General features: G+C 40.6%; 1 protein-coding gene across 4 annotated transcripts in view; it reads left to right on the forward strand.

The window, feature by feature from the left end:
- The window catches only part of RAP1GDS1 (Rap1 GTPase-GDP dissociation stimulator 1), a 128,969-nt gene that overhangs the window by 47,791 nt on the left and 60,065 nt on the right, over positions 1-21,113 (forward strand). For 3 of the 4 annotated variants that reach the window (XM_063135926.1, XM_063135925.1, XM_063135928.1), the window contains exon 2: positions 2,306-2,416. In XM_063135926.1, the coding sequence (XP_062991996.1) occupies positions 2,306-2,416 (111 nt within the window). The remainder of the gene's footprint in view (positions 1-2,305; positions 2,417-21,113) is intronic. The other variant, XM_063135927.1, reaches the window with a different exon arrangement.

Raw genomic sequence — 21,113 nt, forward strand, 5'->3', positions numbered from 1 at the left:
AGAGAAATGGAATAATATTTGAATAATTACAGGAATGCTTTTCATTGCGTATGTTTTGTTTGTGACATGTAAATACAACCCAGACTGGTAGCTTTTCCGCTTAAGGGAATTTGTATAATATGTAATTTTTATTTGTGTCTGTGTGTGTGTTTAGCCAATTTTATCTTACTGTTCAGCAGAAATATACTTGTTTGTCTTTATTTAGTAAGAAATTATATCTCCCTGCAATATTGACACTGCATTTTAAAGTGTTATATAGGGAACTCAAATAGGCTGTCAAAGAGAAGCTTTTATTTTGTTAGTCGATTGATTTGAGACCAGGTTGCAGAATGTGTTTACTCCACAAATGATTGATCTGAAATATTTGAGGGAAGTGGAAAATAAAGCATACTTAATGTGATTTAAATATTATAGTATGCAGACATTTTTATTGGAATACTTGTAAAAATATAAAGACAATAGCATGTATTTCCCTTACATTGTTTGGATTTAAGATGAACCACCTTCCGCCTAAGGATACTGACAACAGTTGATGCACTAATTTTAGCAACCTAAATGTGTGATATGCTAACTACCACTTATTTATTTCAACTGAGTCCAGCTCTCTTCCACTAAGATTGTTGTGTAATTCAGTTTCACTGTCACTATTTTTTAGTTCCATCTCACTCTGAGACATATATCTATTTCAGTGACATATATGTATTCTCTCACATATGTGTTAACGATAATCACCTGAAAAACATTAACTGCATTGAAAATGTCATGCTTGACTAATATTTTATTTGCAATTGGCATGTATTCATTTTTATTAATGGAATGGAAAATTCGCCACAGAAAAATTAAGCACTGGAAAATTTCCCATTTTTTCCCATTTTTTATCCCACGTCACTGGATGGACATACTGCAAAGTCATTACATGGCAAGATTTGGTTTAGGATAACTGAGTTATTTTCCAGAGTTCATTAGAAAATATTTCTTGCTTGAAGGGGGAAATATTTCTGCTTTGCTGACTTAAACCAGGGTGTATATTTCATTTTCCTTTAATTTTAATAGGACTTTCTTCCAAATAAGGACAGTTAGGATTACAGCCTTAGTGGACATGGAATCTGAATTATTCTTTGCGTCTTGTTAAAAGGCTAGACCATTTACATGTGAAGTTAGTCATCAGCTGGCAAAAGGAAAAAAAGAATTAAGCTGCAGCTGTTAGCATTTGCTATGCCTCTTGAATAAACAGAATATTTGAGATACTAGTGCTGCTAGTTCCAGTCATGCTTCATGGAGAATAGATGTGCAGCCATAGGAAACACATCTTAAAGGTGAACAGGGGGGCAGTGTGTTGGTTTTATCATTGGAACTTTTAATTTCTCATTCCTGAAAGTTTTATCATTCTCAGATGGATCAACAAAATCCAAAGAGTAATGTATAATGTACCTCAGGGACAGGCAGACGATAGACTGGGATCTACTGGTAGATATCCTGCTGATTTTGCAGAAGATTATTAAGGATTACCAATTCCCAATGGTTTAACATTAGTGACACCAGAAAGCCTCCCTTTTCTCCACCCTCACCCCAAATTTGGATGCTAAAATCACAACTGCTGGGGGAGGGGGGAGAACAGGAATAGATTTTTTGCATAAAAGGATTTGTGTACAACCTCCAAAAAGCAGAAAACAAATTTCTGATCTGAGTGTGTGCTCAAAGGCACCTTGTTCCATAATTCTATGTCCACTAGAGTGGCTCTTTTGTATTTGGCTTTGTTTGGTGGACCTCAGGATTCTAGTGAAAAACCAAGTAAATCTCACATGCTTAAAGTGTAGCTTGCTTGCTTGCTTTTGCATTAAAAAAACAGCAACTGTATTGCTACATTTGGCAAATCGTGCACTCTTCTTCCTGCATAGCAAAACTGTACCCTGCCTCGCCTTGTACATACAGCTTCCATCATGGTTTATTAAACTACCCTTTCATGTTACTTCTAAACTGGGAAACACTGGTTTAACCTCTGTTTACTAATCAGGATAAAAACGGTGGCAGGGATGAGTCACAAATGGCAATTTGAAGCCTTTGAATGAAAAGTGGGATCTATATGTCAGTGCCTCCTGCAGCCAAAGGGTTGGCCTTGTTTTTCACCGCCAAAGAGAGTTCCTGGCCTCCTGGCATCAGAGAATGAGAGAGAGAAAATAGTCAATGCCTTTTGTAGGAGAAGTTCTTGGCATCGCCTTATCGATGTTGATTTACACTTTAAGCCCATAAGGTATGATAGATAGACCACAACACTGATTTTGCTTTCTCCTTCATGTTATCCAAGCAGATAATCTAAGTGACGCCTTGAAGAAGCTGAAGATAACAGCTGTTGACAGCACAGCTGATAGCTTGGAGGGGTGTTTGGATTGTCTGCTTCAAGCCCTGGCTCAAAACAGTAAGTTTTATTGTTCCCTCCAATTTCATACCATATGATTCAATCAATAAATGATTATGGAAGTAATAAGTGTATCAAATGAAATAAAACCGTAAGTGGAACTGGTGGAATAGCTGTTTGTGTTGAACAGAAATGGTGATGTGTGAAGCAGACTTTAAAAACAAGGGTAAAAAAAACTAAACCCCAACTATTAAAAACAGCCTGCAGGCCCATAGATAATGCTATATTTCCCCCCAAGTCTCCATTGCAAAAACACTTTTTTTTCACCTCTTTCAGATCAACGCTTTATTATTAAGTTGAAATGCATAGTTCTGTTCAGTGGCCGGCATAATTTCGTGATATGAAGCCCTGGGATTCTTTGATGGGAGAATGCAAATTGTGGGGTCAGAATAAATTTGGCACATGTTCCATATGTTGCAACTTGATGCTGTATTCTAATGGCAAAAATATGTCCGTCTATATATGTTGGGAGAGAGAGAGGACTGTTACATGTGGGATGTGAGGAAATAAAATGATGGGGTTCACTGGAAATTAGAAACGTACTAATATATATGTTTTAAAGAGACAGAACATAAAGAGGTGTTTTATATGGAAATCCTACCTTCACATTCTTGTTAGCCTCATCTGTTTCCTTCAACTTTCTGGGCCTTTAGTAGAAATGCTTTTCCGCTACTGTATTTTGTTTATTCACTTAAAATCATGGGGGACGAAAAAAAGCATGCTTGTATACTTTCAGCATATAGTGAGGAATTAAAGGGCTCATTCCTCAAGTTTCATCACTCTTTCCTAATGCTATGTGCAGAAGACAGCAACCAAAATGATCAAGAGAGTGGAGGAACTCCCTTAGGAGGAAAGGTTACAATGTTTGGAGCTTTTTGGCTTAAAAGGTGAGTGGAGGGGACAACATGATGCATGATGTGGAGAAGGTAGATAGGGAGAATTTGTTTTTCCTTCTCTCACAATACTAGAACCTGGGGTCATCCAGTGAATGGTGGCAGACTCAAAGAGATACTTCTTCACACAGCACATGGTTAACCTATGGAACTCAGTACCTCAAGGATATAGTGATGGGCACCAACTTGGACAGCATTAAACGAAGATTAGATAAGTTCATGGAGGATAAGGCCATCAATGGCTACTAGGCAGGATGACTATATATACACTCCTATATCAGAGACAGTATGCCTCTGTATGCTGGTGGCTGGAAACCACAACCAGGTGAGTGCCATTGTGTTCATGTCCTGCTTGTGGGCTTCTCATAGGCAGCTGCTTGGCCACCGTATAAACAGAATGCTGGACTCGATAAGCATTTGATCTGATCCAGAAGCTCTGTGTGGTGCTCTTTCCCACTGCCTCTTCCTCCTACCTATTCTCATTCTAATCCTATACCTGTGTACCTAACCCTTCAGCTTGCCCTCCTAATGAAGCTGCCAACATATTAATTGGAAGTTATGGAAACATTTCCTACTGGGACCAAACTCTCAAGCAGCAAGCTAATGGCCCCAGATGGTCAGCCGTCAGCTGAACCATTGACCTGAAAACTTATAATTGGCCAAGGCATTGAGTTCCTCCAGTTCCCCTTATGTTCTCTCACAAAGTTTAATGTTATATCCAATGAAGGTTCTTATATTTCTATTAAAGATAAGACACCAAATGAGTTAAATCTCCAATTCTGGTATACTAAATAGAAACCAAAATAAATAAATGCTTCTCTGTTAACAAAACATTGCTTTGAAGGATACTATTTTATTTTATTTAAAACATTCTAGCCTGCTCTTCTAGAAATTTCCAATGATTAAATGAAACTGCTTGTTCTGTAAGATCTTTATTGGGGACTCTTCTCCATGGGCTTTCTTGATGATCGCACCCTGCTTGTGGAACACTCTCCCAGGTACACTTTGTTGGCACCTGTTCTTTTTATCTTTTGGGATGGTAGATAGAAACACCATTGTTATTCCAAATTTTCATTAATTGGTTCTGTTGCTATTTCTATGGATTGCTGGTGTTTTTCTTTTCTTTTATTGATGCTGCTTCTGCTTTTATCTGTTTTTTAGTTTAATTTAATTTGATTAATTGTTATACATTTTAATTAGCCTTGTAGGATTGTAAAGAGAAGGATGGCAATACGAAAAAAATTAAGATGGTGCAGAATAAAGCATTGCTTTTTTACCAAGTCCATGCCAGATTGCTTCTGACTGATAGAAGATTAAAACCTTGCTTAAATTATTATTATTATTATTATTATTATTATTATTATTATTATTATTATTATTTATTTATTTATTTATATAGCACCATCAATGTACATGGTGCTGTACAGATAACACAATAAATAGCAGGACCCTGCCGCGTAGGCTTACAAAACATCATGTTTTATACAACTTGTTTCCAAAATAGCAAGCAAGGGTAAACAGTGGTGAGCTTCTCTTGGGAAGGAGTTACACTGAACTGGAAACACCATTGTAAAAACTGTGCTCTTTATTGTAGCCAGTGCTTCATGAAGTTGGCATCAGAAACTGGATTGGATGGTTTCTGGACAGAATTCAAGATGCTGGTTTACAGATCTGGAATAGTAAGCTGCCCATCCAATTAATAAAAGAGATTCTGGATTAGGATAATTATGCCAAATTTCAGGGGTTTTATTAATGTTCATAACTCAACAATAATTCAAAAGAGACAAGAGTTCCTTTAATGTAGGAATTATGGGTTTTTAAAACAAAACCAAAGAGCACCCAATGATATTGTGTTGCTTATGTGCTACTCAGTGTATAATTATATCTCTGAGTGAAAGATAAACAATTGAATACTAGTGTAAAGCCCGTGTCGCCATGGGCACTAGTGGTCCGAGGGCGAAACATACTGTTTCTTGATTCCCGCTATGTCAGTCCTCCAGAGACTATATGGAAGTTTCTCTCCTTCAACATAGTCAAGGACTTTTGGCTTTCACTTCCTCACATCCATCACCGCTGAATATTTCCTTCTTTCTCTCAGGCCTCAAGACTTCTCCTTCCCCCGCATTTTAAAATCCGGCTTTTTCTGCGGCCGCTTCTTTTCCTCCACTGCCACCACCTCAGAGTGTCCACTGCCACGCCACCTCTACTACTATCCCAGCTGCCTCAGGCTCCTAGCCAGGGTGCTGGAACATATTGTTTGGCTATTAAAGCTTGTGTTTTCACCTTTTTCGAACTTTCAAAATTTTCTGTATGTCTCCACTGCTCAAGCTTCAGTTTAAAACAAAAATGAGCGGAATAGGTCTGGCAGATCTTGAGTAACAAGCCTTACACTATTGTATTCTTAGATTAGATTAGATAAAATAGATATATTCGAATATATAATTTAAAATACTTTTGTCTAGCCAAAAAAGAATACCTCTTGATATTGCCAGAAATGTAGTGGTCTTGCTGGGTACCTAAGGTTCACTCCCTTGACAGCTGAACGGGCTCTGGTTTGATGCGCTTACATCTGCCCTTGTCCAGCTAGGCCTCCCTTGTGGCTCATTACCTTCTAGGTTTTTGTAGTGCTATCTGTACCAAACAAAAGGCTCATAATGAGGGAGTTTCACACTTATCTAGCCTCCAGGAATTTTCTAGGGAACAGCAGATGGGTGTTCTCTTTCTAATGGCAGAAGTGACAGGAGTGTTGCTGCATTACTACGGGCTTCCTGCTTTAGGGCTGCTTGTGACAGCTGTGGGCAGGCTTCTGTCTCTCGCACTCAAACACACTAACTCTGCCACAAATTAACTCCGATGTATGTGTGTCTAACACAGAGAGAGAGAGAGAGAGAGAGAGAGAGAGAGAGCGAGCGCAAACACAGCCTATAAAATATGACAGGAGAGAGGAATTAAAGGAGACTTGGTGCTAAGTCCTAAAAGTATCTGAAAACACTATCCCTGCTTATTTTATTTAGAGAGCAATCCTATGAGATTGAAGCTCTTTAGATGGTGGACGCCTAGACTGGAACCTGCCACACATCCATAGCCCTGCCGGCAAAAGCCAAGCAAGGCAGGAGGAAGGCATTTTCGTCTCTCATTCTCCTTTTTAACTAATTTGCTAACCTTGTTGTGAGTGGGGATGGTGACAAAGAACCTTGTGGATGCTGCAAATCTATATCTCTCCCCTCCCCTCCCCACCCACCATCATGCCCCTGTCCTTTCCTCCCTGTCTTTTTCTTCCAAATCTGCCCCTTTACTCTCTTCTGATCCTTTCCTTCCTCCCTGCAACACTGACCTCAAATCAGGAGCTGGCACAGAGATTTCTATGGTGCCTGGGAGGGGTGAAGGTGGGGAGAAATCCCTACTTGGTTCCACATCCCACCCCTACAACCTCAGGGTGAGAAATCCACAATATCCTATGGTCCTTCGGATGCCCTCCCAGGGGCCATAGGATTATTCTTTTACTGTGTTTAATACTATATTTATTATATTTAGTATAAATACAATCTATATTTCATACTGAAGGGCCCTGGCAGTGGTCCACAAAGTATGTTTAAAAATAAAAGTATAAAAGGGTAAAGCAACACACAGTAAAATTATATTAAAAAATTAAAATTGCATAAAACAACAGCTGATATATCTGGTGTTGCTCGCCCCCCCTAAGATATGTGTCTGTGAGGTAATCATCTTAAAGTAGTAGGCCAGTGCTAGGCCTGTGAGTTAACTTTTAGACAAATTAAATTTGTATCTTTTTTATCTCTCTCACTACAACCCTGCAAGGTAGGCCAGTGCTAGACCTGTGATGTAACTTTAAAACAAATTAAATTCATTTCTTTTTTTTCTCTCACCCCCCAACACATGGGGGTATTGGGGGATGCCACCATGATTTTACTTGTCCCCAGGGAAAACAGAAACCACAACTCCCAGCATGCCTTTTGCCACGGTGCCAACTTGCCCAATGGGAGTCCTGCCACTGAGGATCCCGGGAAGTAAAGTCTGGCTGAGCCAGTCCATGCTGTACTGTGCAATCGGTGCCCGTAGGTAGGCCATGAGGGAAACGGCCAGCTGACTGACTGACGGTTAACTCGGTTGTTGCCATCGGTGACAGTCCTGGAGCTGCACCATCCTCCCCTGCTGCTCCTGATGGTGCCTAGCGACATGTGACCAAGAATGGAGAGCCACTTCCAGATGATAGCTGCCAAAGCCCGATAAGTCTTTCCTCCTGCCCAAGGCTTGCTGGGAGTTGTAGGTGTAAGCCTAGGTCTCTGAATACCGTGTTAACCTTTGAACACCATCTGAGGTGTGGTGGGAAACAACTGGATCGTGGGCCTTCTTAGTTGTGACACCCTGCTTATGGAGTTCTTTTTTCCAGGCAGGCTTGCCTAGCGACTGCATTAATGGCTTCTAAGTGCCAAGCGAGTTGTTGTTGTTGTTGTTGTTATTGTTATTATTTCCCAAAGCCTTTTAACTTGATGAGATTATTTATGCTGCGTTTCCCCCCTGTCATAACTAAACCACAACATTCCAAGACAGATGCTGGAATTACTGACTAAAGTTTATGATTTTTATGTAAATGCCTGATTATACCATTGAAACAGAAGAGTGAATGGAGGACTGACTGATAGCTGAGGCTAGAATGGAATGGTGGGCGAGGTTAGTGGAAATTGGAGAAAGTCAGGTAGTAAGACAGTTAGTGAGAGGTCAGGAAAGTAGGAGCTGAGTTAGGATTGAGAGATAGTGACTTGGGCTGGATCTACACTACTGCTTTAAAGCACTTTATAACAGTTTTGACAACTGTATATAGTGTGTGTCCTGGGCCCCAACAGTTGTCAAAACTGTTATAAAGCACTTTAAAACAGTAGTGTAGATCCTAAAGTGTAGATCCTAAAGTGTAGATCCTAAAGTTTGCTCACCCATACTTTATTTTAAATCATCCCAGAGGTTTCAATTTAGCAACCATTTCCCTGAATCGACTGACCTGAGCCGGAGCCTCACATTTATTGAGCCTGCTGAAACAAAGAACCATGAAGAGATCTATAAAAATGACTGGGAGAAATTGAGAGTGAGAAGGTTGATAGTGACTATCTGGGAATGTAAACTTTCTTCTGCAGTACAAGGCCTCTGGGACAAAATCATTACAGTAATCAGAATGATCATTCCTTTCCAGATAATACTGCACTGCTTCAGTTATAAAAAGGTTATAGAAGAAAATATTGTGGTTGGGGAATGGGAAGTCTAAAGGTACACTGGGGTGGGGGACAGGTATCATGTCAATGACCAGGTTTGGGTCAGGAAACTAAGCCATCGTAGCTTATTTCCCCGCCTCCATGCATGCCATCATGCTCCCTATAATTACCTTGACTACCCTTCTTGGATGAGATTTGTTGTGTTGTCTGAACCCAGTAAGGGTACACAGTGGGGATGAGTTACAAAACCACCCCATAACCCTACAACAAGCCATAGTTTGTTGGATGGGTTGTGAACCCACCTGCCATGCACCCTCGCTGGGTTCATATGACACAACAAACTACCCAGACATGGAATTATGGGTTCAAGTTACAGGAAGCCAGATTCCAGCTGAACATGAGGAAAAAGTTCCTGACAATTAGAGCAGTATGACAATGGAACCAATTACCTACAGCGGAATGAATGCCTCCCACACTAGAGTCATTCAAGATGCAGTTGGACAGTCATCTGTCGGGTATGCTTTAATGTGGATTCCTGCAGTGAGCAGGGGTTTGGACTTGATGGCTTTATAGGCCCCTTCCAACTCTACTGTTCTGTGACTCCAAGGCCTAAACTATACGAAGCAGGATATTCCACTATGAAAGCTGTGTGAAAGTGGTATATAAAAGGCAGGAGCCACACCATGCAGAATATAGCGCTATGAAAGTAGTATGAATATGGTATGTGTCAATGGGCCCCAACAGTTGTCAGTGCACTTCCATACTGCTATAAAGCAGTAGTGTGGCTCCTGCCTTTTATGTATCACATTCATACCATTTTCCTAGTGCAATACCCTGCTTGGTGTAGATTAAGCCTATGACTCTCAGCAAGGGTAATTAGGGTAATGACGCAGCACACAACAGCACATGCAGGGGCAGGAAAATAAGATATATGAACCTAGCCAATATGAAGCAGCACAATCCTAACTGTAGGTGATCTAAACCCAGGCTATATCAGGATCTAGTGGCAGATCTCTGGATGGTATCCAGTACATCGGCAAGGACTTCTGACTCCCAGTTGTCTGACAATAGCTACCACTATAGTTCCTTTCCCACCTCAGTTAGCCTGCTCAACCCTGTCATGCTTCAGGACAACATAGCTTTCTGCACTCTTAGCTTGAGGAGGAGGGCTGGCCACTGCCTCCACCAGTGGGATACTTATTAGGAGAAGGGGGAAGAGGCCAGAATGCAGCAATTAGAACATGGTACTCCTCTTGGTCATATGCTAAGGTTTCTATCTCTCCTTCCAATCTGGATCTTCTTCCATGTACAATGCATGTGTATACACTTTGTAATAAAATGTATATATGTCTTTTGTATGCATATTAGAGTTCAGTGTTTTAATTATATCAACTGTGTGCTCTTTAGCATTTGTTGGTTGTTTTAATTGCATCTGTTGTCCTCATTTTGTTTTATTTATTTATTTATTTCATTTCTATACTGCCCAATAACAGCATAGCTGCTCTCTGGGCAGTTCACAAAAAGTTGCTATCTAGGTTTTGTGTGCACACATGCAGTATCCATGTTTAATTTTCATGGATAGATATTTTTGGTAACATATAAGAGTCAGATTTGAACTGCTGGTGGTCAGGTTTATATATTGTGCCTAGAATGACCACATAAATAAAACTGTTTCATCTCTCTGAAGAGCAAAAGGGAAGGTCGTATCTGAATTTAACTTATAACTGACTTTTAAAATGGCTACTTGAAATCAGATTTTTATCAGGAATATGTGTTTAGAATATGTTCCTGAATCAGCTGTCTTGTTGGACAGTGTGCACCATTTTGTACAGAGAAATGCTTAACTCATCTGCTGAACTGATCTAACTAAAATTTTAAAATAAAGCTTTCTTTATTTAATTTTTTTTCTCTTGTAGCTTACTAGCCAGATAATTGAAATAAATTTACATGGGTGAATTATATGCACTAAAATCTATCTTTCCATCCATGGCTGCACTCTTTCCTTCGATAGTATTGAACGCCAACATGCAGTAATGAAAATTACTTTTCACTTTGCAATGAGTCAAAAGTGGGACTGTAAAAGAACCATGTGAAGCAGGCCAGTGATAGGTGTGGTAGAGCACAGACTTTGCATGCAGAAGGTCGTAGATTCAATCCCTGGCATCTCTCACTTTAAAAAGAGGACATGGGTAGCATGCACTGGAAAGACCTACCTGGAGAACTGTTGCCAGTCAGAGTTGGCAGTACTGGATGGACAGACAGATCATCTGACTTGGAATAAGATGACCTCCTATGGTTGCACAAACATTGCATCCATTACTTGACATTTGTGTAGAAAGTAACGATGCCATTGGCTTTGTCCACGTGGCTCCTTCCTGCTCCAGGAGTGATGTGAAATCACACTAAAAGGGCCTCCTGTGGCTTTATGGACAAGTGTGAATAGGCCTGAAACATTTGCTAGATCAGAATTAAAAAGTCTATGCAGTCAGTGTCACAGTCTCTTAGTGTTGGTGCAGCATCTGATTTCATTCCTTCCTTACATAAGGATGAGTCACATTGAATTGAGGGAATGATAATGAAGTGGCTTTCTTCGAAGGCTGTTTCTCTTCTCTTTTTTTCAATATTCGGCTTTGCAGAATGCCTTTCTTTGGCAGGTCAGATCATCTCAGCACATTTTGAAAATGCTAGATAGCCAATGATTTATATATGGTCATGCCAATGTTGATGTCCGTGGCAAAAGCAAACTGCAAGAGAGAGCCTGTGTGGTATTCCTCAACCAGGAAGTTATTACAGACTCCAGCTCCTAGCATTCCAACTCTTGGTCATGCTAGCTAGGGCTGATGAAAGTTGAAGTCTAGAACATCTGGAAAGCACCAGGTTGGGGGGAAGGTTAGAATCTCAGGCTAAGTTTGGGGAAACCTAGGTTTAAATTGCCACGTAGGCCACAGCTAGACCTAAGGTTTATCCTGGGATCATCCAGGATTTGCCCCTGCCTGAGCACTAGATCCCCTGTGTGTCACCTAGATGAACAGGTTTGACCCCTGGACGATCCAGGGATAAACTTTAGGTCTAGCTATGGCCTCATTTGAGTGATCTTGTACAAGTCTTTATTTATTTATTTATTTATTTATTTATTTATTTATTTTTATTACATTTTTATACCGCCCAATAGCTGAAGCTCTCTGGGCGGTTCACAAAAATTAAAACCATGAAAAGCATAATAAAACAAACAACAGTCTAAAAACACAAATACAAAATACAATATAAAAAGCACAACCAGGATAGAACCACACACCAGAAATTGATATAGGTTAAAATACGGAATTAAAACAGCAAAGTTTAAATTTGTTAAATTAGGAGTTAAAATACTGAGAAAATAAAAAGGTCTTCAGCTGGCAACGGAAGGAATACAGTGTAGGCACCAGCTGAACCTCTCTGGGGAGCTCGTTCCACAGCCAGGGTGCCACAGCGGACAAAGCCCTCCTCCTAGTAGCCACCTGCCTCTCTTCCTTTGGCAGGGGCTCACAGAGAAGGGCCCCTTATTTAGTTACAATATTTGTATGCCGAGTATTGAACATCAGATAGGATAAAAGAATAAAAACATAATGTTAAAAAATCTGTTTTAAAAAAGAAACAAGAATTCTGATAAACTTATCTCTCAGCTTAATCTATCTCACAGGATTGTCGTGAAGATAAAATAGGGGTGACGGAAATTCTGTATCCTTACATGAGCTTCTTGAAGAAAGGCTGATGATAAATAAATTCAATAATACAAATGTACTTGAACAATGACAGTTCTTGTTTTTAATGTAACAGTATCATTGGATTACATAACAAAGCGTATATTTTAGCCTTGATCTGGGGCTGAATGCCTCAGGTTGATTCATAGCATCTCAAAATTACATATCTACTTTGCATGGCTGTCATCCAAAAAAGAGGGGGAAAAGCGCTTTCAGTACCTTCCTCTTAGCTCACTTTTAAGCAGTTTGTATTGTAGCACCACTCTTGATTTCAGCATTTAAAGCTGTTCTATATTGTGTGAATGGATTTGTGAAAGGGAAAGTGATTAGGGTGACCATATGGAAAGGAGGACAGGGCTCCTGTATCTTTAACAGTTGTATAGAAAAGGGAATTTCAGCAGGAGTTATTTGTGTGCATGCAGCACCTGGTGAAATTCCCCCTTCATCACAACAGATAAAGCTACCGAAGCCCTGCCCTCTTTTGTATATGGTCACTCTAGTATACCTCCTGAAGCTTTAACTGTTGTGATGAAGAGGGAATTTCACCAGGTGCTGCATGCATACAAATGACACCTGCTGAAATTCCCTTTTCTTTACAACTGTTAAGGCTACAGGAGACCTGTCTCTTTTTCATATGGTCAATGTGAATTGCTGATCAATTTCATATGATCAGCAGAGATTTTGGTTTGTTTGTTTTTTAATGTGGAATTTTGATTTAGAAAGAAAATTATAGACGAAGGCACATACCAAACTTTTGCTGGGGAAGTGCCCCAACTAGTTCTTGGGCCTTAAGTTCCAGGCTCAAATATGGACAGTGTTCTTCTTCCTTTCCTCATCTTCTCCAGCTGTTACAAGCTCTCCTGCAACCTGGAGTTTTACATAGTATTAAGGAGTCCGTTGCAGTAATGAAATGAAATGCAGTATTGATTGCTCTTTAAAATGACTCTCACCAACTCTTGAGCTACATTTACTGCACCCCAAGACTCAAGTGCCTGCTGCTTTTTTGTACTCAGTGTTTCATAAAACACTTTGAAAGTGCCTATGCGGAAAGAGTGGTATATTGGTGCAAAATACTGTCCTTAATTGACACCCACTGAATTAGTATAGCTGCCTATTTGAAAATTTCTCCCAGAGCTTGCTCAGCTTTATGATACTGAATGACAATAACTTTGAGCATAATAGCCTTTAATATAAATTCCAGCCTGTGAAGTACTTAGTGCCATTTGATTTGATGATTATACATATGGTTCAATATTGCTGATTGAATACAGTGTTTCATCAAATGAGGAAAATGGGCATGATCCAAAGAAGGCTCTGCATATTTTGGCTTGCTCTCTTCTATCTTGTGGAATTCTTCCTACAGTGTGAAACATTGTGTGCAGATTTGAGGCCTCACCTGAATCACTGAATTTCAGCTGAGGTTCTGGTCAGAGGTTAGTTTCTGTAGTCAGAACTAGCGCAACGCTGATCTTGAGCTTCAGCTTGAAGCTTGAGCTCCCTGTAGAAATACTTAACCTGATGCAATACTAGTCAAGTGATAAACAGGGTGGCCATGTGGAAAGGAGGACAGGGCTCCTGTATCTTTAACAGTTGTATTGAAAAGGAAATTTCAGCAGGTGTCATTTGTGTTCATGCAGCACCTGGTGAAATTCCCTCTTTATCACAATAGTTGAAGCTGCAGGAGCCCTGCCCTCTTTTGTAAGCCCTGCTTTAAAGCTCTTACTGCCAGTAAACTAAGCCTTAGGAGAAGTATTTCAACCTTTTAGAACAGAGGAAAAACTCCACAAAAGCCAGGAAGCCACCAAAAGACCAGTGGTCAGGGAAAAAGGGGTTACAGCCCGGGAAAGGAAAGGACCAATCCACGCACCCCGTCTTGTCAGTGATGTGTCAGCTCTGCAAGGCCTCGGGCTCCCGCATTGCCACTCCTTCCCAGTATCTGCATGCGAAGGAGCACCAATGTGGAGTTGTTGCCACCAGGCTGAGCACCAGGGAGGGGGGAGGAATGGGGCATCTGGCTCTCCTCCCTCTGACCTCCCTCTAGCTGCCCCATTTCTCTTCCCCACCATTTTTGTTTAAATTTGTAGATGCAAGCCTTTGCATCTACAGATTAAAAAAATGTAATATAAAATAAAAAGGGGGGAAGCAACGGGGCAGCCAGAGGGAGGTCAGAGGGAGGAGAGCCAGTTCAAGCGCTGCACATCCCTCACTTCCTCCCCCTCCGGCTGCCCCGTTCCTTCCCCCACTTTTTTAAATCTGTAGATGCGAAGGTTCGCATCTATAGGTTAAAAAATAATTTTAAAAAATGGGGGGAGAGCAGTGGAGCAGCCATAGGGGGAGGAAGACAGGGATGCACAGTGCCCGAACTGGCTCTCCTCCCTCTGACCTCCCTCCTGCTGCCCAGTTCCTCGCCTCCCCGCCCCCAGTTGTTGTTTATTTATTTACTGGGATGCAGGGCAACCAACCAGCTCTCCTGACTTGGTGCTCCTGGAAGTCCACCCCCTTCTCTGTCCAGCCCAGCCGATGGCAACCAATCAGGGCGTGCCATTGGCTCCACAGCCAAAAAAGTCGGGGTAAGTGCTTGACTTTTTAAAAGTGAAGTTTGCCCCTGGATGGCTTCGCAATGGCAGCTGCATCATGTTGATGACCTGCCACCACTCCGAATCCACCCCGAGGGCAATCCCTTTGTCAAGAAAAGCCCCAGTTGAGGCTCTGCATCCCTGCTGTGGGACTTGAGGGGTAAGTATGGAGTTTGTTTTGTCAGTGGTGGCACTAGAAAAAAACATATTTTGAGGCATGGGGGGAAGGCAGACTTCTCTTTTGTTTCAGGAGGGCAAGCATTTGTGCTGTGCATGCAAGATCTTAAGAGAAATTATGCTCTGCAATTTGCAGGAGATAAAAGGGAACTTAGTTTTTAGGAGGAGGGCCACTTCCTTACACTTGCTTCCTGTAATGCTGCCATTAATGTCAGTTATAGACAACATCTGTGGAAATAAGAGCTGCAGATAACAGAGCAACCTTCCTAAATTATTCAAAGTGCCTTATAGCTGGAAAGTAGAAAATCAAGGTTTTAGAAATAATGCAGAGTTCATCTGTTAGCAACAAGGGTTGTTTAGTGAATGAATTAGATTGATTTAAAATTGGATGATTGCTGATTAATACATTAGAATATATGATTATTCATTTCTTGGTTGTATTTAAATTAATGCATTTAATAAAATATTTTGAAATATAAGGTATATTGTATTTGTAATTTGTACGGCATTCATGGATATAGAAAATGGATCATGATTGTTTTCAAGTTTTATATTTACATGGAATTTAATTTTAATTTTTAAAAGATGAAATAATTTAGAGTCAAATTTGAAATCTCATTTATTCTATATCTGTAACATGACCCCTTTAAATTATTAGGCTTTTATAATACAATGTATAAAATGTTGGGAGTGTGGTGGGTTGTTTTCCCCCCTTATGTTTTGTTTGTTCTAACATAGCCACTGAAAGCAATGTTACGAGAATTGGTTGTTTTCTGAAAAGGAAATAAAAGATTTATATACTTAATGGCTACATTAGCACATAATGCTATGTCATGGTTTGTTACTTTAGCCATGAATTGTCTTGGTGCATCTTATTTTCCATCATTCTAGTTTGTTTCTCTCCTACCCAGTTTGCCGTTTCATTTTCAGACTGTTCCTGCTGGATGTTCTGTTTCAGGGCAGAAAGCAACACAAACATGCCAGGGATAAGCCATGGTTCTCAGTTCAGACATCACAACAAGCCGTGGTTTAAACAGATGTCATAAGCCAACACAAACAATGATTTTTATCTGTAGTTTATAGTTGCTTAATGAAACATCATTTGTTTATGGGGATGGGTTCAATCAGAACAATTTATCCAACCCCTTTTTAAAGTCGTACAAATTGGTGGCCCTCACTACATCTTATGGTAGTGAATTCCATAGTTTGACTATGCACTGTGTGAAGAAGTACTTCCTTTTATCTGCCCTGAATCTCCCACCAATCAGCTTTGTGGGATGACCCCAGGTTCTATTATTATGAGAGAGGGAGAAATATGTCTCCCTATCCACATTGTCAACATTAAGCATAATTGTGGACATCTCTATCATATCTCCCCTTAGCCTCCCATTTTCTAAACCAAACAATCCCAGTTCTTGTTACCTTTCCTCGTAGGGGAGATGCTCCAGCCTCTTGATCATTTTAGTTGCCCTTTTCTGCACTTGATAGACTTTGAGGAGTGCAAAAAGCAAATGGTGGATGGTTGGATACAGTATCACATATCCTTGGTTGCACACTTCTGTAATTTTTATGCTTGGTGACAAGATCTCCTTTCTCTACACAGGACTCCCCCATCCACCCCACTTGCTAAAAGAGCAAGATGAACGCTTTATGTCATGTCGCATGTGGCTGATCATAACTTATTTATACATTCATCCTCTTCTTTTTTGATAAGTGCATGTGGGAGGGACATTATGAAGCAAAGATAATTTTCAGCAGGGTTTGCTACAGATTTAGAACACCTTTGCAATTGGAGTGCATGATTCCCCCCACCACCACCACAAAAGAACAAATCACACAGGTTACTGGGTTCATAAAGAAGGGGGAACAAACTTGTTTATGAGTCACTCATTTTTTAGAGTGCATGCCTTTCCCTTTGGCTTGATGCTAGCATTTTACAGTAGATTTAGCGTGGTATTTACAATTGTGGGTGCTTTAGTAGAGTCTGTACTTTACACTATTGTGTAGCACTAGTATATTACATGCCAGGGCAATGCTGCTGCTGTTTAACCAACATTTATTGAGGATATTGAGGTTAAAACTTAAATAAAAGCAGCCTTCCTCACAAATCTGTGAGGAATTGACTCGATATATACCCCACCTTCTCTTTCATTGTGCTCAGAGGGCTATAGGTTAGGTTTCCTAAGCAGCCTCCCATCCAGATCCTAACCATGCCCAGACCTGCTTAGCTTCAGAGATAGAATTTCATCTTCCACCTTTTTTTTGGGGGGGGGGGGGGCTGCAGGTAGATTTTAAAGCTCTTTGAAAATTAATAACATAATCCTAACCTATGAGTAGGGCTGGCCTTACCATTAGGCAGAGAGTGAGGTGGCTGCCTCAGGATCCCAGCTGTTCCTCATGAATTCTGGCTGTTCCCTACTGTTGAAGGACAGAGCTGTGGGTGCCACATAACATGTCCTGAGTTCTCTAAACTGGCCTGCTGCCTCAGATATGGTGGAAAATTCTAGCCGTTTGCCAGTGTTGAAGTAAGTTTCAACTACCAGTCCAGTCAAACATGAGGTCACTATCTTGTCCTTCACCTCAGGCATAAGTAGTGGAGGGAAAGCTAAGACAGTCTAATGTAGACAACTACATTTGTGTCTTGCCTTTGTAACTTAGGCTATGCTGGGTGGCAATCATGGGAGTTATAATCTAACACATCCAAAGGGTACAAGGTTGGGGAAGGCTGGGTTAAATGTCTTTGATAATGATTTCGTGTCTACAGTCACATATAATTAGTTCATGTTGAAATTTTTTACTAAATGCCATTTGCCACTTTCCCTGTCATGCCAGATTCTTTGTATCACACAGTCAAGCCAAATACTTTAGAAATTAAGACCAAATTGCCTTTTCTATTCTTTCAACCAAAAAGTTCAGGAATTCTGGTGTGTGTGTGTGTGTGTGTGTGTGTGTGTGTGTTTATGTTTATTTTAAAGAACTCCTTCAACTGCATAACGTTTTTACTCCCTTTGATAAATTTATTAAAATTGAAATGAGCCCTTGTATGCATGAGAGGCAAAGGATAGTTTTTAATAATAGGTCATCCACACATTTAAGGGGATTGCAGAGATGGTAAATGCAAAAGACATTTAGCTCTCGAGCAGCGGTTACTGAGTGCTGGCCTTTTGGGTTCACAAGTTTTCTTACATAAATGCAGGCAGATGGGTGAATTCAGCAGGCTGTGTTGTTCAGCAGGTCAGATTGCATTATGTTGATGATCCCCTCTGGACTAGCGGTCTGAGTCAACATTTGCAGTAGTGGCTAAAAGGCAGAAATGTCCATCACCGTGAAAGATCTCCGTCCTCGGCTGTTCAGTCAGAATTGAAAGGATGAGGGTGCCTTCTTCTCCCTCCTTCAGTTTTTGTTAAGCCCTGGAGTGCTAGAAATGTTGCCACTCATCTCTGCTGTGATAAGATACAGGAAGGATTAGGCAGTTGCACAGAATATGAACTTAATAAAAGGATAGCATTGAGAATTCTTGCCAAAAAGATCTTAGAATTTGTTTGACAGTCACAAAGTGGGTGATGTGTTAACAGCAGCAACAGTACTAATTTACAACAAAGGGATGTTAAACTGGTTTTTATTGCCTGTCAAAATGGAAATAGAAAAAAGGTCACTTTTCACATTATTTAAAGGATATTTAATATTTTCACTGCAGCCTGACAAAGCATTTGTTAGCTATTGTCTCACTTCTGCTAAGCACTCTGGATGGAGTCTCAGCCCCCAGCACTTATCAGTCAGCAGATAGATATTTGCAGAGAGAAAAGAATCCCAATTTGTTTTCAGATGCTCTCTGGAAGTTCCATTAGACAGGTGCCCACATTGTCCTGCCCTATTCCCAGGTGTTAATATAGATAAACAATACTTGGCATGTATATACCACTTCCTGATGCTGAATGTACATGATCTCAACAATCCTTATAGCAGCCTTCCACAATAGGACAGTGTTATCCCTGTAATGTTGATATGGGGAAATTGAGGCTGTGGCTTTTCGAAGAACACACATTGAATTTGTAACTGTGAGATTAGGAGTGGGGGCTGTGCACAGCCCAGATTCTTGGAGTGCAATCCTGTTGATGTTTTCTCACAAGTGCATCCCATTGATTACAATGGGGCTTACTCCCAGGTAAATAGGTATAGGCTTGCAGCCTTAGCAACTCTGCTATGCCAGTCTTAATAGTTCATCTGTAGCACAGCATGCATCAGGATCCAAGTTAGTAGGCACAATTCTGGAGCTCTTTAAAATGGTAATAAGAGAACGTCTTCCTTACCATCTCCAGTTCATTATTATTAGTGACTCCTTTCTCTCCCTATGCCCTGCAGATTTCTGGCCTGTGTGAAGCAGATGTTGTAGCACCGAGAGGTTCTTTTTGTAAGTTGGAGTCGCTGTATCAATTCATAGTCTTACCCCATCACCACCACCTACCCATCCTGTTTGGCTCCTACCCAGGGAAAAGTAAAACTCACCAGTGTCCTTAAAAATGGTTGCTTATTAAAATTCCTTTCTGATGGCTGTAGCCTGCAACTCCCGTAACCTTGGTCTGTGTTTTCAAGTCTACATAAGTGCAAAATAAGAAGGGATCTTTGAATATTTTAACAGTTAAATAAAGATCTTTTAAGTGCCTGAGGCCACTGCCTCTGAAACACCACTGATCTTGTCATGTTTTTCAACCTGCTTTCTTCTTCTCCCTTTCCCAGCATCACTACCAATTCTAATTGTGTTTTTGCTTTTAAACAGTGTGATCCATTTCACATAATGAAACAACCATGGGTTTCTTTCTTTATTATATATTTTTATCAGTGCAATAACCAATGTTTTCTGGGCAGAGTACAAACAGTTAAAAATACAAAATACAATGCAAATATTTAAAAGCATAAAATACAAAGTGATACAAAACAACGAACAACCATAGAATTCTAGAACTAGGTCTCTACCGTGCCTGAGAGAAAAGAAAGGTCTTTGCCTGACACCAAAAAGAAAACAATGTAGGTGCCAGGCTAATGTGTTTGGGGAGGATATTCCATAAGTGGTGTGCCACAACTGAGAACACACTCTCTCTTGTAGCTGCCCACCTAGCTTTCTTTGGTGGGGGCACCTGGAAGAGGCCCTCCAAAGATGACCTAAGGGTCCAAGCAAGTACATATGGTACAGACTCTTGTTCTTTTAGATATTCTGGTCCCAAGACGTTTAGGGCTTTAAAGATCAATAGCAACATTTTGAATTGCGTTTGTAACTGGAAACCAATGGAGCTAACGTAAGCCCTGGCATCACTAGTAACCTAGTGTTTGAACTAACTGAAGTTTCTGAGTCATTTTCAGTGGTAACCTCACATACAATGCATTACAGTAATTCAACTGGGAAATATTCAGAGCATGGATAACTGTAACTATCTGTCAGATAAGGTCACAAGTGGTATATCAACCTAAGCTGATAAAAGCCACTCTTGGGCCACTGAAGCCACCTGGGCCTCAAGTAACAATGATGGATCCAGGAGTACACCTAAGCTGCATGCCTGATCTCTCTCATCTTTCTAGGGCAAAGAAATTTATTTAAAATTATTTCTAGGGCGCCTTAAAGAGTAGAACTCTCTGAAAGCAGCATACAGTATAAAAACACCATACAAGCACATACAGATTGGCAATAAATAAATAAATACTATAAAACACTATAAAATTTTAGGAGCAATCAAGCTCCTTTCCTGACTACTTTCCCACTTCCAGTGTGCTAAACAACACAGGGATGCCTTGTCCCTCGCGTGCTCTCCAAAACTTGCGAACCTTGTTGAGGGAGAAACAACCCAGAGTTGTAACCTATGGTTTGTTCTTGGGTTATAACTCTAGGTTGTTTCATCCTCAACAGTCCAGAGTTCTGGGTTTGCAGATCACTGAGAACAATCCAAAAATGGTCATCTCTGGGTGGTTCAGCCCACTGGAAGCAAGCAAATGGTTGGGAGCCTACACACTTGCTCACGCCTGTCAAGATTATACTACCCTTATATACATCTATGGTGCGGCCACACTTGTAATACGCTGTACAGTTCTGGTCA

Source organism: Elgaria multicarinata, chromosome 10 (genome assembly GCF_023053635.1).
Source record: "Elgaria multicarinata webbii isolate HBS135686 ecotype San Diego chromosome 10, rElgMul1.1.pri, whole genome shotgun sequence".
Classification (NCBI taxonomy): domain Eukaryota; kingdom Metazoa; phylum Chordata; class Lepidosauria; order Squamata; family Anguidae; genus Elgaria; species Elgaria multicarinata.